At 50.9% G+C, this 14,746-nt stretch overlaps 1 protein-coding gene across 1 annotated transcript in view; it reads left to right on the top strand.

Moving 5' to 3' along the window:
- Positions 1-14,746, top strand: part of LOC122895273 (katanin interacting protein) — a 173,421-nt gene that overhangs the window by 105,733 nt on the left and 52,942 nt on the right. Inside the window, exons 10-14 of the mRNA XM_044232558.1 lie at positions 1,344-1,516; positions 1,996-2,061; positions 3,375-3,496; positions 4,557-4,656; positions 8,985-9,200. Of these exons, the coding sequence (XP_044088493.1) occupies positions 1,344-1,516; positions 1,996-2,061; positions 3,375-3,496; positions 4,557-4,656; positions 8,985-9,200 (677 nt within the window). The remainder of the gene's footprint in view (positions 1-1,343; positions 1,517-1,995; positions 2,062-3,374; positions 3,497-4,556; positions 4,657-8,984; positions 9,201-14,746) is intronic.

The raw sequence follows: 14,746 nt of genomic DNA on the forward strand, positions 1-14,746 counted from the left end.
GTGGCCCTCAAGAAATATTTGCCGAGGGGATGAAAGTCAATTGGGAAAAGCCTCTTTAAGCATTCTGATAGAAATATTTCAGGCAGTTCTCTTTTTAAATGGAGTTTTTTTTTTCCTAATATGGAAAGATTCCACACATAAGTAATTGAGAGGGTGTTACAGTGACCTCCGTGTGTCCATTACCTGGCCTTCGCAGTCATGAATTGATGGCCAACGTCTCTTCATCTATATCCCCACCCACTGCCCAGATGATTAGGAAGGAAATTCGAGCCATCATTTAATTTTATCTGCAGATAGTTTAGTCTGCTTTCCTTTGCTGCATAGCCCTCTGTTGGGTGGGCGTACCGTTATTTATTTCATTCAGCCAGTCTTACCGGGCTCTGTCTGCATGTCACTTTATAAAACCAATTGTCCTCTCCTTAGAACTTCTGGAATCGCCCACAGCATTGCAATGCTTTTTTTCTTAAATTGGGATGTAAAGTCTTTGCAATGCTTGTTGCCCATGGAAAAGCAAAACAGGATAAAGTAAAATATTCCCAGATACCCATCTGTCTCCACGAGAGCATATATTAGTCCCCATAAGTACTTCGTTAGAGCTTACAACTTTTTATTTAGATGCGATTTCAAACTTAAAGTTGCAAGGATAGCACAGCTGACCCTCCATAGACCCTGTAGCCGCACTCACCGGCTGGTAACATTTTGTCCCAGTTGATGGATTGAGTGATTGATCAGTTTTCTTTTACATAAGCTCCAGGCCCAACACGGGGCTTGAACTCAACGACCCCAAGATCAAGAGTGGGACGCTCAACTGACTGAGCCAGCCAGGCACCCCTTGTTCCCACTGATTTCTATTTGTGCTCTGTGTGTATCTGTGTGTGGATGTATGTGTGTCTGTGTATTGGAGATTCAGTTGCAGACATCATTCTCCTTTACCTCTAAACACTGCAGTGTGTGTCTCCTAAGACTGGGGCAATTCATTTCCCATGAGCACAGCACACTTAGGAAATTGAGGAGAGTAAGCATCCCTATAATACGGTTATCTACGCCACACACTGTATTGGGGTTCCTCTACTTGCTGTGGTAATGTCCTTTCTGCCAGTGTTTTCCCATCCAGGATCCAGTGCCAGGTTTGAAACCACAACCTGCTGCCATGTCTGCCCAGTCTCCTTTAATTTGGAATTGCTCTCTGCGCCTTTTTTTTTTCCCCTTGTCTTGTGTGACCTTGACATTTTTGGAGAGTACAAGCCAGTTGTTTTATAGGATGTTCCTCGATTCAGGTCTGACGGATTTTGAGCTGCACTCCGTGAATGCAGTCTAAAGGCATACCCCATTTCCACCTGCAGGACCCGGAAGCCGCCGCGAGAGACCGCTCTCAGCCACCCGAAAACCTGTGCATGAGGCTGAGGACCGAGAGGAAGACGCCTCAGCGGTGCTCAGGGCCATCCAGGTGGAGAACGAAGCCCTGCAGAGGGCCCTCCTCGGCAGAAAGACTGAGCCCCCCACCAGCCCACTGCAGGTGCGTTCAGGGCCAGAGGGGAGGGACCACAGGAGGCTCCCCGGGGACCCGGTGGTGTCTGAGCAGCACTTGAAAAAGGAGATGCTGTATAGGCATCCTGAACTCATAGCTGCCCTGTTTTCCTGCCCCTGACCCACTGCTTCTATTCCAGAAACTTCGCTGGCCTGGCAGGTGTTTGTGTTTGTGTCCGGAACCTTCAGTTTTGCACAAGAGGCAGGAGGATGGAGGCTTTGGGCACGCCTCGGTTACACACCCCACACTTCCAGCTGCTCCCCGGGCTCTAGCACTGGCTGCCCTTTGGGGCGTTCATCGAGCAATACCTGTTGTCTGTCTTCTTGGAGCTCAGTCCTTTGCCCCTGACATTTGTGTCTATGGGATCTCAGGACGGTCCTTGCATCTCTGTGCCCTTGTCTGTCCGTGCAGTTTATACAGTGGATGGCTATCTTCTGACCTCAGATCATGTGATTATATCATTCTAGGACATGGAGGGACCAGCAGCAAAACCGTGGACCAGTCTGCTGAAGGGCAAGGAGGAGAGCCCTGAGGTCCGTAAGACTTGAGCAGGTCAACAAGACCTTGTGCCCACTGTCCCCAGCACCACCCAGGAACCTCCAGGCAGCTTCCCTCTATGGTCCCTGCAGGCCCTCCCTGTGCTCCCTGAGCGCCGTGTCATTCTGCCCATTTCACGGATGGGGAAACCTGGGCTGGAGTAGCTTGCCCGAGGTTCCGAGAGGGGGGCCAGAACTCACTCAGGCCCGGGGACTCCAGTTCCTTGTTACGTTTCTGCTTCCTGACAAGACAGCACAAAAACAGATCTTAGGACCCTGAATAAATAAATTGTATCTGTACCTACCTGGGTCAGTCAGGCCTGTCTCAGCAAAGAGGGTCCCAGCAAGTTCAGACGTGAACGAACACAACACTCAGAAATGTGTTTGTTAGATTGTGCACAAGTCTAGGCCCTGTACTCAGAATATAGAGGTGGCTAAGTCAGATCAGATTAGCCCCTGGCCTCAGGGAGCTTGCCAACAAGCAAACAAAGCCATAAACACACCAGATGACTTCAGAGAGACACAAGAGAAGATAATAGACGGCGGCTACCCTCTGGACGGGTGGTCCGAGGAAGCCCCTTGGAGGGTCCTGTTTGAGCTGAGCCCTGTGTCTTAGGGAACGAGCCAGCAGCACGGAAGAGCAGGTAGAAGGGACAGGGGAGTGCGTTGAAGTGGGAAGAACCTGATTTGTGGTGGGGATGGGGGGCACCAGCAGGTAGGGGGACCGACACGGCGGGGAACGGAGACGCGGTGGGGAGGGGAGGAGAGAGCTCCACGGAGCACCACTGAGGTTTCCTTTATATGTCCCTCCTGCTTATTCTGTTCTTTCCTAGCCCTTCTTTCCCCTCGTCCGCTGACATTTCTGACTGGTCTGCGGACTGCCCACCCCGTAGGCATGATTTCTGGATAACCTGACCCTGGACCCGCAGAGCTTCCAATAACTAAAACCATTTGCAGATAGAGAACGGAGCACGTTTCTAGTTTAGATGATAAATGTCAAAGGAGGATTAAGAATAAGGGCCATAAGGATGTCACTGGAATACTTCCACGGAGTCTGGTTACTTTGTGGCAAACAGAGCAGGGGTGTGACCGAGAGGGGGAGATAAGATTTTGATGAGAGAAATTTTTCAACAGCTGATTGAGGAGATCGTTTGCTGAGACCCCCTTGATCATAAGAAACAGAGATCTCTTGTCTTTTTGCAGAGGTCGTGGTGGGGGGTCCTGGATCTCACCAGCTCATGTAGACTGGGTCCCTCTCAGTCCTTTTCCCTCTTCCTGCTTCCTAAGCATTGCCATCCCCTCCCCCGCAGCTTCCTACAGCCCTGGCCACCAGCGCGACCGGCCCGGCCAGCCCGCAGGAGCCGTCCGGGGCAGCAGGGGGAGCCAGAGCCGTCAGCGAAGCCATTGACAGAATCGGCCTTTTGGGGAGCAGGTACTTACCAAGGTGGCTTCAGCACAAAACCAGAACCCCACAGCAATGCAGCGATGAGAATCTCATTGTCTGCGCTTTCTCTTTGCTTCTCCTATGTTATCCCAGGCCCATGTAAAGCTGCTCCCTTATACCGGACCCTCCCTCCCCCTCCGGCCCTAAAGCACAGAACAGAGTTTATGTCTTTCCTGCCAGAGTGTCTTTGCTAGTCTGGTTCTGTCCATCCTGTGTAAGATCTTATCCACCCCCGCAGAGTAGCCCATGCAGCGGACAGTGGGCCGGGGTGGTGGGAGGGGCCCCAGCCGGGCATCCCTCTAAGAGTCTGCAGTCCTCAGACTGGAAACCAGGGCTGTTTCCCTGGCGGCCATGAGTACAAACCCACGGGTTCCACGCGGGAGAGGGCTAGTCCCTGAGGGTACTTCCATCTGTTACAGCTCTGTTTGTGGGCGTCACACGTGTCCCCCAATGCTGCTTTCTTCATCCTCAAGATCCTTGGTGCTCTGGGGTCTTGAGGGTCCCCCGCCTTAAACAGCACATGTGGGGTGCGTTTGCAAACCCCACTCTGCTGAGTTGGGAATGCCTGTGGTCCCAGAAACAGGAGGTGCAAAGTAGGTGTGTGGCCCAGGAGTGGTGGGGGTTTTTAGTAAAGGCCCAGAAAGCAAATTCTTCAGGACTTTCACTTGGTTGGTTGGTTTAAAAGCCCTTCAAAAGGTAAAAGCCATTCTCAGCTCGCAGGCTCTGTAGACTGTGATCTGCCACCCCCTTGCTCTAGACCCTTCCGAGTTACTAGTCAGCTTCGCCGTCTTAGCCGTCTTTCCGGTCTGATGCCATCTCGCCCCAGACAACTTCCTCTCCTTGGCTCTTCCTTCATGATTAGTTACCGGTTATTATGGCGGGGGGAGAGGGGGAACAGCCCGTGCGCACCTTTGAGCTCTACGTGGGGCAGGGACTCTCTTCTCAAACCGCAGCTGCTTCTGAGCTAGAAAAGTTGGTGCTGATGGGTCTGTTCCCTGGTGTGAACCATCTGTCACTGCCGGTTTGCTAAACCCAAATCCCCTTGCAGGCAGCAGCAAAGGCTTCTGAAAGTGCTCCAGGCCATCGAAAGTGACTCTGCCCGGCTCAGCACGGTTGCTTCAGCAACGGAGTGTGTGCCAGACCCAGAGGTGAGAACATTGACTTACAGGGATTTCTAGATGCATTCGGCATCTCGCCCGAAAGCCAAGGGCGGAAGGGTCCCTCGGTGCCATTATCCACGTGCGGTGGGGTGTCACCGTACCGTGGCACCGGTAAACATAACGTCCCTCTGCCCGAGTCTCCATCCCCCTCCCACCCAGCACCCAGGCAGGCATGGGATGGAACCAGGGGTCACAGCAAAGAGAAGCCTGTTCACACAAGAGGCAGTATAAATAGCATGTAAGCCCAGAGGAAAACGTCCAACATCGCTGGCCACCAGGAAATGCAGATTAGAACAACCTTCATGTCCCACTTGATATCTGAGCTCTAGGATTTTTTTTTAAGATTTTATTTATTTATTTGCCAGAGAGAAAAAAAAGCAGAAGCAGAGGGAGCGGCAGAGGGAGAGGGAGAAGCAGGCCCCCTGATGAGCAGGACTCGATCCTAGAACCCTGGAAGCATGACCTGAGCCGAAGGCAGATGCTTCACTGAACTGAACCACCCAGGTGTCCCTCCCAGATTTTTTTTGATGATAACCTCTAGGACTGGCAAGGTCAAAGCAGGCTCTCCCAGCTGGCAGCAATGTAAATGGGTGGAACTCTCTGGAAAAGCAGAAAGGCCGGGCTCAGGAACAGCCTCAGAGATACGTATGTCCTGCCAGCCCAGCGATCCCGCTTTCTCACCCTAAGGAAATCACTGAACACAAAGCAAAAGCTACAGCACAAAGAGGTCTATTGCAGAAATGATTGGAAGTGGGGAAGAATGAGGAAGGAAAGAACCAGAAATAACATAAATGTCTCATGATAACGGAGCTAATCGGGAAGGCACGACACATGAGCACAATGCAATGGTGTAAAAGGAGGGGAATTATCATATGGCGATTATGCAGGATGAGAATGGCGAGGACACAGAGTTAACTGCAAAAGGCGATGTTCATCTCCATTGGGTCTGTTGTGGCAGTGCGACCATGCAAAGCCACAGCCGTGCGACATGTTCGTGCACATGAACCCAAAGGCCAAGGCAGCATCCGGGCGGAAGGGTAACGGGGGTTCACGTTTCTTTTGTGTTAGAAGGTATGTGTCCTCCCCCATATCCTTCTCAGCCCTTCCTTTACCCAAGGCACTCACCACTCCCACGAATGGCCACGTAAGCCCTCCCAGAGCCACGCAGAGAAGTCCCATGACAGCAGAAAGAGCCCCACGCCAGCTCGGACCTGAGCTCTGGCTCCGGATCTGGTGCCATTGTTTAGAGGGCGTGTAACCTTAGACAGACCTCTTAGGCTCTCTGATCCTGGGAGCGTGCGGCTGTCACGTTGGGTAAATAATCCGTGACCACAGGCTGCCGTGAGGCTAGAACAGAAGAGTCTTGTGAGGACAGGCACCTCGATGGCCTGGCATACGGCAAGGAGGAGCCCGCAGATTATCAGTTGGAAGTTCAACATCTAGAGACATTGAGAAAATTCAAGGCTTTACCCCACCCCTCCACGTCCCCTGCATGAAACAGTTAGTTGCTTTCTCAGCCATGAAGATCCTAAGTGTGGTAAAACCTGAGGCACGTTAAAAAGAGCCTGGATTGATCAAGTCTTCCTAAGGTGAACAAAAAACCTGGGGCACATGGAATTATCCAATGAAGGGAAGGAAATGATAGACTCTTATAGTAAATACCACAGTGGGGACCAGGTGGGGCTTGATCCAGCAGCTCACGCTGCGTCTCCACCATTTCAACTGCATCCTTGAGCTCTGTCTGCACCTCAGCACCCAGGCCCGGCTCTGCTGTCTCCCTAGGACCCCTCAGTAGCTGGCCTGGTTTCTACCTCTTGCCCTCATCCCCTCAGGCTCTATGGTCAGGAGAGGAGAGCATGTCCACCACCCACAGGACCGAGAGTGGGTCATGGGCCAATCACGGAGCCCCCCTCTCTTGGTGGCTCAGGGGACCAGCCACACTGCTTCATTGGACCAGTCAGGCTCCTCCTCCCCAGGGTGGGAAGGGGCCCATCCTCCTCTAGGACCACCCTCGTGACTGAGAAAAGAGAAGGGGTGACTTCCCGACCGGAAAATCAGAGGTTCTTGGTGAGAGCAGGGGAGGGGGCAGTGAATGCCAGAGCCCAGGAGCTGCCCAACCAGCGCTTGCCTTCAACCCCCACGAGGGATTATAACTAAAGCAAGCAATTCAGAAGCAGGTGAAAGCCATCGAATCCCAACCCTGGCAAGTTGTGACACTTCCTTAGTTAATAGACCCTTCAGCTTCTTCATTCCCAAGCCCCGCTGCAGGACTTCACACGTTTCAGATTGCACGGGTTGTGCGATCCAGCAGCCCCTCTGTGAGGCAGCCTGCCCGCCGCCCATCTGGGCCTCCTCCTCCGAGCTGCCAACAGCCAAGGTGAACTGTGCCGCCTCTCCGGGCCTTCCATCGGGCTCTCCTTGGCAGGACAGCGTCCCTCCCCAGCGCAAGTTCATCCACCTCCCAGTCCCAGGGGTTAAGGGTCCTCACTCCTGTGCACCTGGGACTCACGCCCGGTCAGGGCCCCGCCCAGCCCCCTGTGGCAGAGAAGGACAGCGCTGTGGGCTCTGCTAACAAAAGCCAGCCCTGTGTTCCTTCTTGGAGCTGGGAGCTGACCTCCCTCCTTCGCTCCCTCCCTGTCCCCATCCCCATCGCGTGGCAATCAAGGCGCGTCCAAACACACGCTGCGAGCGATAGCACGTCTCGCTGGCTATTAATTAAAAAAATAAGTAGGGAACAGTTGCTGTTCATTTGCTCAACTCCCTGCTCACAGAACCGTTGCAGATTACCAGTGCTAATTAACAGAGGGCATGTGCACGCGGGGAATGCACCATTTTATGAGCGACTGATCCGTGGCGACCAGCACTGCAGTCAGGCCCCAAAGGGGCCTCGGGAAGCCATTCTGCAGTGTGACTGTTTACTGATGGCATTCACGCAGCCCCGGACCAGACCGCCGACCCACGAAGGAGGCAGCACTCGAATCAGCTGGGGGAGAAATGGCTAGAACTGGACCCTTAGGGAGCGCACCTGGGGGCCAGGATGCGTGGCAGAGCCTCCCCCGGTGTCCGGATCTCCCTTAGTCTCCACGACGGGATGTCAGAGAGATGGTGTCATCATCTGTTTCCCAGCCAGGCCGAGGGACATCAAGTGACTTGGCCAGGGTCCTGCGTTACCGACCCAATTCATCTGCGAGGGCGGCCGAAACCACACACCGCAGACAGGATGACCTAACAACAGAGATGCGTTTTCTCACCGTTGTGCGGGCTGAAGTCCAAGAGCAAGGTGTCGGCAGGTGTGGATTCTGCCAAGGCCTCTCCTGCTTTTCAGAGAGCCATCCTCTGGCTGTGTCCTCACGCGGTCTTTCTCGAGCATGCGCGCCCCTGGTGTGTCTCGGGAGCAGCTCTCCCCTTTTTGTAAGGACATGGGTCAGACTGGATTTGGGCCTCCTTCATGGCCTCCTTTTACCTGGGTTACCTCTTTTAAAAGCCTTGTCTTCAAATACAGCCACATTCTGAGGTACTGGGGTTAGGGTTTAGCGTCTGAGTTTTGCAGGGGGACATAATTTAGCCCATAATACCGTCCCCAGTTCAGCCAGTGGGCCACAAAGACTCAGTGATGGGGGAGCGAAGAGCACATTCAGGCAGAATCTGTTGCTTTTTAGACATTTTTTGCTATTTGCAAACTCTTACAGAAAATATTGCTGGGGGGCGCCTGGGTGGCTCAGTGGGTTAAAGCCTCTGCCTTCAGCTCAGGTCATGATCTCAGGGTCCTAGGATCAAGCCCCACATCGGGCTCTCTGCTCCGCAAGCAAGGATCCTGCTTCTCCATCTCTCTCTGCTTGCCTCTCTGCCTACTGATCTCTCTCTATCAAATAAATAAATAAAATCTTTAAAAAGAAAATACTGCTAGGGTTCCACGGTAACTATGTGTTTTTTTAAAGATTGTGTTTATTTATCTGAGAGAGAGAGAGCAGAAGTAGATTGGGGGTAGGGCAGAGGGAGAGGGGGAAGCAGGCTCTGCTGAGCAAGGAACCCCACATGGGGCTTGATCCCAATACCCTGGGATCATGACCTGAGCCGAAGGCAGACGCTTCACCGACTGAGCCGCCCAGGCGCCCCCAGTAATAATATTTTAAGTGCCTGACAAATAGGAGCTCTTTTAATCTTGGTAATAACCGTGTGTAAGGGTGCATTCTTACCCTCCTCATATGGATGGGGAAACTGAGGCCCTGAGTGGCTAAATTAACTTGTTGCTTAGTGGTAAGCTGAATCCAGCCTGTCCCATTTTGATCCTTTGGCATTCTTTTCTCTTCGTTAAGGATGAATTGAGAATAAAAGGCGGAGACATCGAAGATGCCATCTGTGTGACCTTGGAAATCCTGTCCAACTGGGGCCATGCGTCCTGGGTGGGGCTCACGGAAGTGGAGTTCTTTGACCTGCACAACACCAAGCTTTATGTGTCGCCCCATGATGTGGATGTCCGGACCACGGACACGCCTGGGGAGCCGGGCCACCTGGTCAACAGGAGCTTCGCTGTAAGTGGCGGCAGTACCGGAGTGTGGCTCAGCCTCGTATTTTGATGCATTTTCTCTGCCCACAATAGGGCTGTGGTGCAGGTGCGGGTGATACAGGTCTGGGGAGGGGAAGAATAGAATCTTCCACTGTCGTTCATTTGGGCAAAGTAGGAGGAGCCCGAGGGAAAGGTCCCAGTGAGGGCCTCCCCGGCCACCCCCCGAGCTCATTCCCGGATCCCTGCTCTGTGGGGTTTCTTGGGAGGGGGAGCAAAGTGGAGCCCCCTTTCCTCCACCCTGTAGTTTACCCCAGGCACCGCCAAGTGTGGGACCCCTGAGGGTCATTGAGGTCATTGCCTTCGTTTTATAGACAAGACACCAAGGCCTGGGGAGGAATATGAATCGGTCAAGGTCACACTCCTAGAAGGTAGTGGGGCCGTGTTCCTAGCCTACCGCTCAGGCCCCAGGCCCACACCCGCTCAGCGTCCTGCTTCCCAGCAAACACCAAACCTTCCTGTCCTTTAAATATCGAACGGTCAGAAAGAAAGAAAGAGAGCACGGGTGTTCGCTCCTGTCTCCACTTGCATGTTGGACGCAGAGGCTGGGAGGTAAGCTGAGGCGGGCCGCCCCGCCCAGTCCGCTTTCCTCTTCTGTGCTTCAGCGTCCCGATTAGTTCCCTCCAGGAGGGGCCTGAGAAACTGGGGACAGCTTTTGCCTCTGTATACGGGTGGGCAAGGCACAGAGGTGACTTGTGGACAACTTCCCTTGGGCGCTCTTTGGCACCTTTTAAAATTTCCTCCCCTGCGCTGGTATTCTCAATTCCAAAGAACAAGTTATTTATTTTTCTGAAAAAGTATTAAAAGTGAAAACATTCACCATACTTTCAGTTCCTGCCTCCTGCCAGGCACGGGGCATCCTATGTATAATTTTATTTATATCTAGTGGGACGCAGGCTTGAGAAGCAGAAAGGCCCGTGTTTGAAGCTTACCATCTACAGCCTCGTGAGCGCGGGCGACTCACATAACCTCTCCTTTAGTTTCTCATCTGTCACGTGGCACAGCCATAGCCCTTCTCTTGCAACAATGTCACGAGGATCAAATGTAGCACCACGCCTGGCTCTTCCAGAAGGCTCCAAAACATCAGTTCTCGCTGTGCTTGTTATTGTTGTTATTGACAGTATTGTTATTGTCAGAGTATCGATACCATGAAGAAGTAGATGTTCCCATTTAAAGACGAGGAAACAAGAAAGGTGAGCTCTCGGAACCTCAGTCCTAGGGACCCACATTCTGACCTTGACTCGGTAGCCTTTGGCAACTTGCCTGTCTTCTCTGAAAATCAGTTTCTCTGCCTCCTGAAAAATAGAACTGGAGGGTGGAGAATCCATAGGATGGGCTTGTCGGCAGACGAAATGGGAGTCCGGCAAATTTCTAACAAAGAACTTTGTTGCAAGTCTTGGGGTAGCTGGTCAGTTGACGATCCCCCCCCAGGCCAGAAGGGGCAGCCCCAATGGTCACGTTGGGGGTTTAGGTGGCATCCAGAATGCATGAGCACCAAGGGTGTCATCTTTTTGGGGGAGCGGGGGGCAGTGTTGGTTCGTTGGTTGGCCCTCCTGTCACTCTGATGGAGACACACCGTCCCAGGAGAGGAAGGCTGCTGGCCAGCCTGGCTGGGGGGGTGGGCACCTGAATGCCAGTCACACTGAGATGCCGCGGCAGGGCAGGGAGGCAGTCCTCCCTGGAGAAGTTCAGCGTCCTTGCTGAAAGGAAGGCAGGGGAGATGCTAGGTAGCTGAGAAACCCCACCGTCCACAGGTTTAGACTGGGTGGGGACAGCAGCAGCTCTGTGACCTTGAAAGAAACAGGTCCCATAGGTCATGGCCCCTGGGAGGCTCTGGCCTTGCGTTTCCTGCTCTGCTTCCTGCTTTGAGTCTGTAGGCGCCGGTGTATGCTACAAGGGCTTAGAGTGCCCCTCCCTGCTCCCTCTCCTTGCGCAGAGCAGTGGCATTCTGGAAGCCTGCTGTATACAGAACAGAGCCTACCGGGGCGATAAAAAGCGTCATTGGGTTTGACTGGGGCTGGTTCTCAGGATGACTTTCCTTTTCCTCTGTTCAGCAGAGGCTGGGTGAGCTTTGCTACACAATAGGCCGGAGGTTCTGGTGGGATTGGGGTTTTAAATTTGGGCCCCAAGGTTGGGACAGGAGGCCGCCGTCTCCCGCAGGCTGCCCGATCTGTGGGCCCAGCCATCTTGTGCGGGATTACCCCTGACGCCCCGGCACGGGGTCTCCCCGATGGTCGTCCTATTTACTGGGCCCGGGACCTCCAGTCCTAACTGCCTCTCAGGACCACACAGTTTCACTGGGGTTGATTAAAGACCCACAGCGCACGGGCCAGGACCACAGACATCCCTTGGCCCATCCCTACAGGAGCCTCGAGTTCCTCTCCGCATTTGCTCAGTGAGAAACCAGGGCACGAGGAGGACAGGCAACTTGCTCCAGCCACACGGCCGTGGAGTGGGGGAGCTTGGCTGCAGTCGCACCCGGAGGAGCTGCACGTGGAGTCTGGGCTCGAAAGCGGAGTCACTTCAGTGGAAGAGAGCGGGAGCTGCTCGTGCTTGGTGCAAACGCTTTTCCACTCTGCGCCCACTGCATCCCTTACTGGCCTCGCCAAGGCCCATGGCTTCAAGATGAGTCCAAATGGATACACCGAGGCTCGTCTGCTTCTCTGAGTTCCCGACTTGAATTCCCACTGATTCTTCCTCCAAAGTGGAGCCCAAGTCTGGCCCCTTCTCTCCGTTTCCCTCGTGGCCCCTAAGTCTGATCAGTGTGCCGTCCCCTCTTGCTGGCACTATGAAATGGCCTTCTGTCATCGTCTTCTCTTCCAGTCCCTTCCACTCCATTGTCTACTCTGGGTCCAAAGTGATGTTTTACAAATGTCAGCCGGCAACCTTCCCCTACTTAAAACCCTAGCCATGACTTTCCAGCCCACTTAGAAATAAAATCACGTGCCTCCCATGGCCTGGGAAGCTGTCTGTAAACAGGCCTCCAGCTCTGCCTGCCTCTCACACCCCCTACCCCCGCACCAGGCTCCAGCAGTCACAGGGGCTTCCTTCTGCGCCTCTGATGCTCCCAGCTCATATCACCTCTGAACTCTTCCAGAGTTCTGCCTTCTCTCCATTTGGATTTCAGCCCAGATACCACTGTCTAAGCAAGCCCTTCCCTGACTACAGTGGGGAGGAGTCCTGTTACACACCATCCCAGAAAATGTCATTTTCTTCAGGGTACTTCTCACATTAAGAAATGATCTTGTTGCTTGATCATTCTCTGTCTCCCCTCCATTAAGCTACACATCCTTGTCTTCCCTAGCCATACTATATCCCCAGCATGTAAATGGACACCATACATTTTTTTGTACTTTTTACTTGGAAGTCATCATACAGTCACGGAAATTATTTTTTAAAAATTGTGCAGAGAAGAGAAAAATAATAGAGGGAAGTGAAGCCAAAGGTTGGTTTTTTGAAAAGATTGACATAGTTAACAAACCTTTAGCTAGGTTTGTTAGCTAGGTTTGACAAGGAAAAAGGAGAAAGGATTCAAGTTACTGAACTCAGGAATGAAAAGGGGTACATTACTCGCAACCTGACAGGGGGAGAAAAGATTATAAGGGAATATTCTGAATAATTTTATGCCAACAAATGAAGATATCCTGGACAACATCCTAGAAAGCCATACATCACCGAAACTGACCCGACAAGAAGTAAAACATGTGGCTAGACCGACAGCAAGTAAAGAGATTGGATTAATAATAAAAAAAAAACTTCCCACAAAGAAAAGCCAAGGACCAGATGGCTTCATGGGTGAATCATACCAAATATTTAAAGAATTAACACCAATCCTTCACAAACTCTTCTAAAATATAGAAGAGGAGGGAACACTTCCAGACTCATTCTTTGAGGCTGGTATTACCCTGACAACAAAAACCAGACAAAGACATCCCAAGACCAGGAAACTATAGACCAACAATCCCTTATATGAATAAGATTTAAAAATCCTTGACAAAACATCAGCAAACCAAGTCTACCGATTCATAGAAAGATCTATACACTGAAACCTAGTGGAGTTGACCCCAGGAATGCATGTTTTATTGCTCAATATACAAGAATCCATCAATGTAATACAACATGTTAATAGAATGGGGGAAAAATAACCATGTGACTCTTAATGAATACAGAAAAAGCATTCGACAAAATTCAGTACCCTTCTGTGATGAAAACCATAGATGAACCAAGAATAGAAGGAAACATTCTCAACCAGATAGAGGGCATCCGTGAAAACCCACAGCTATGGTCATGCTGGTGAAAGAATGCAAACTTTCACCCTAAGATCAGGAATAGGACAAGAATGACTGCTTTTTCCCTTTCTGTCCAGGCTTGTACTGGAGATTCACCCCAGGGCAGTTAGGCAGCAAAGGAAATAAGAGGTTAGAAAGGAAGAAGTAAAACTATATTTGTGGGTGATATGATCTTATATACAGAAAACTCTAAAGAATCCACAAAAATTACTGATAAAGTGTAATCAAGTTCAGCAAGTTTACAGGATAAAAGACCAATATACAAAAAAAAAAAAAAATCAGTTGTATTTCTATACCCTAGCAATGAACAATCTGAAAAGGGAATTAAGGGGAAAAAAATCTGTTTAAAATAGCAGCAAAAAGTGTAAGATACTTAAGGTAGCCCTATTTTTAACTTCTTGAGGAACTTCCATATGTTTTCCACAGTGGCTGTACCAATTTAAATTAAAAAAAGAATAAGATACTTAAGAATAAATTTCACCACGGGGCGCCTGTGTGGCTCAGTGGGTTAAAGCCTCTGCCTTCGGCTCAGGTCATGATCCCAGGGTCCTAGGATTGAACCCCGCATCAGGCTCTCTGCTCAGCAGGGAGCCTGCTTCCCTTCCTCTCTCTGCTTGCCTCTCTGCCTGCTTGTGATCTCTTGTCTGTCAATAAATAAAATAAATAAATAAATAAATAAATAAAATAAAATTAAAAATAAATAAAATCTTTAAAAAAAAAGAATAAATTTCACCAAATAAGTGAAAGACTTATACATTGAAAAATACAAAATATTGTTGGTGGGGATTGAGGAAGACCAAATAAAGGAAAAGATATTCCATGTTCATGGATTGGAAGAATTAATACTATTGATGTGGCCGTGCTCCCCAACTTATCTACAGATTTAATGCACTCTTATCAAGATTCCAGCTGCCTATTTTGTGGAAATTGTTAAGCTGATCTTAAAATACATATGGAAATTTAAGGGAGCCAGAATAGCTAAAACAATGTCAGAAAGAACAAAATCGGAAGACTCACACTTCCAGTTTCACAACTTACTACTAACCTTCGGTAATCGGGATTGTGTGGTACTGGCATAGGGATAGACAGAGAGATCGGTGGAATAGAATTGATAGAGAAATAGACCCTTACATCTACAGTCAATTGAGTTTCAACAAGGATGCCAATACTATGGTTGGAGAAAAAAGTCATTTTTTTTTTTTAGCAGATGGTATTGGGACAACAG

The sequence above is a fragment of the Neovison vison genome, chromosome 14 (assembly GCF_020171115.1).
Source record: "Neovison vison isolate M4711 chromosome 14, ASM_NN_V1, whole genome shotgun sequence".
In the NCBI taxonomy this organism is placed as follows: Eukaryota; Metazoa; Chordata; class Mammalia; order Carnivora; family Mustelidae; genus Neogale; species Neogale vison.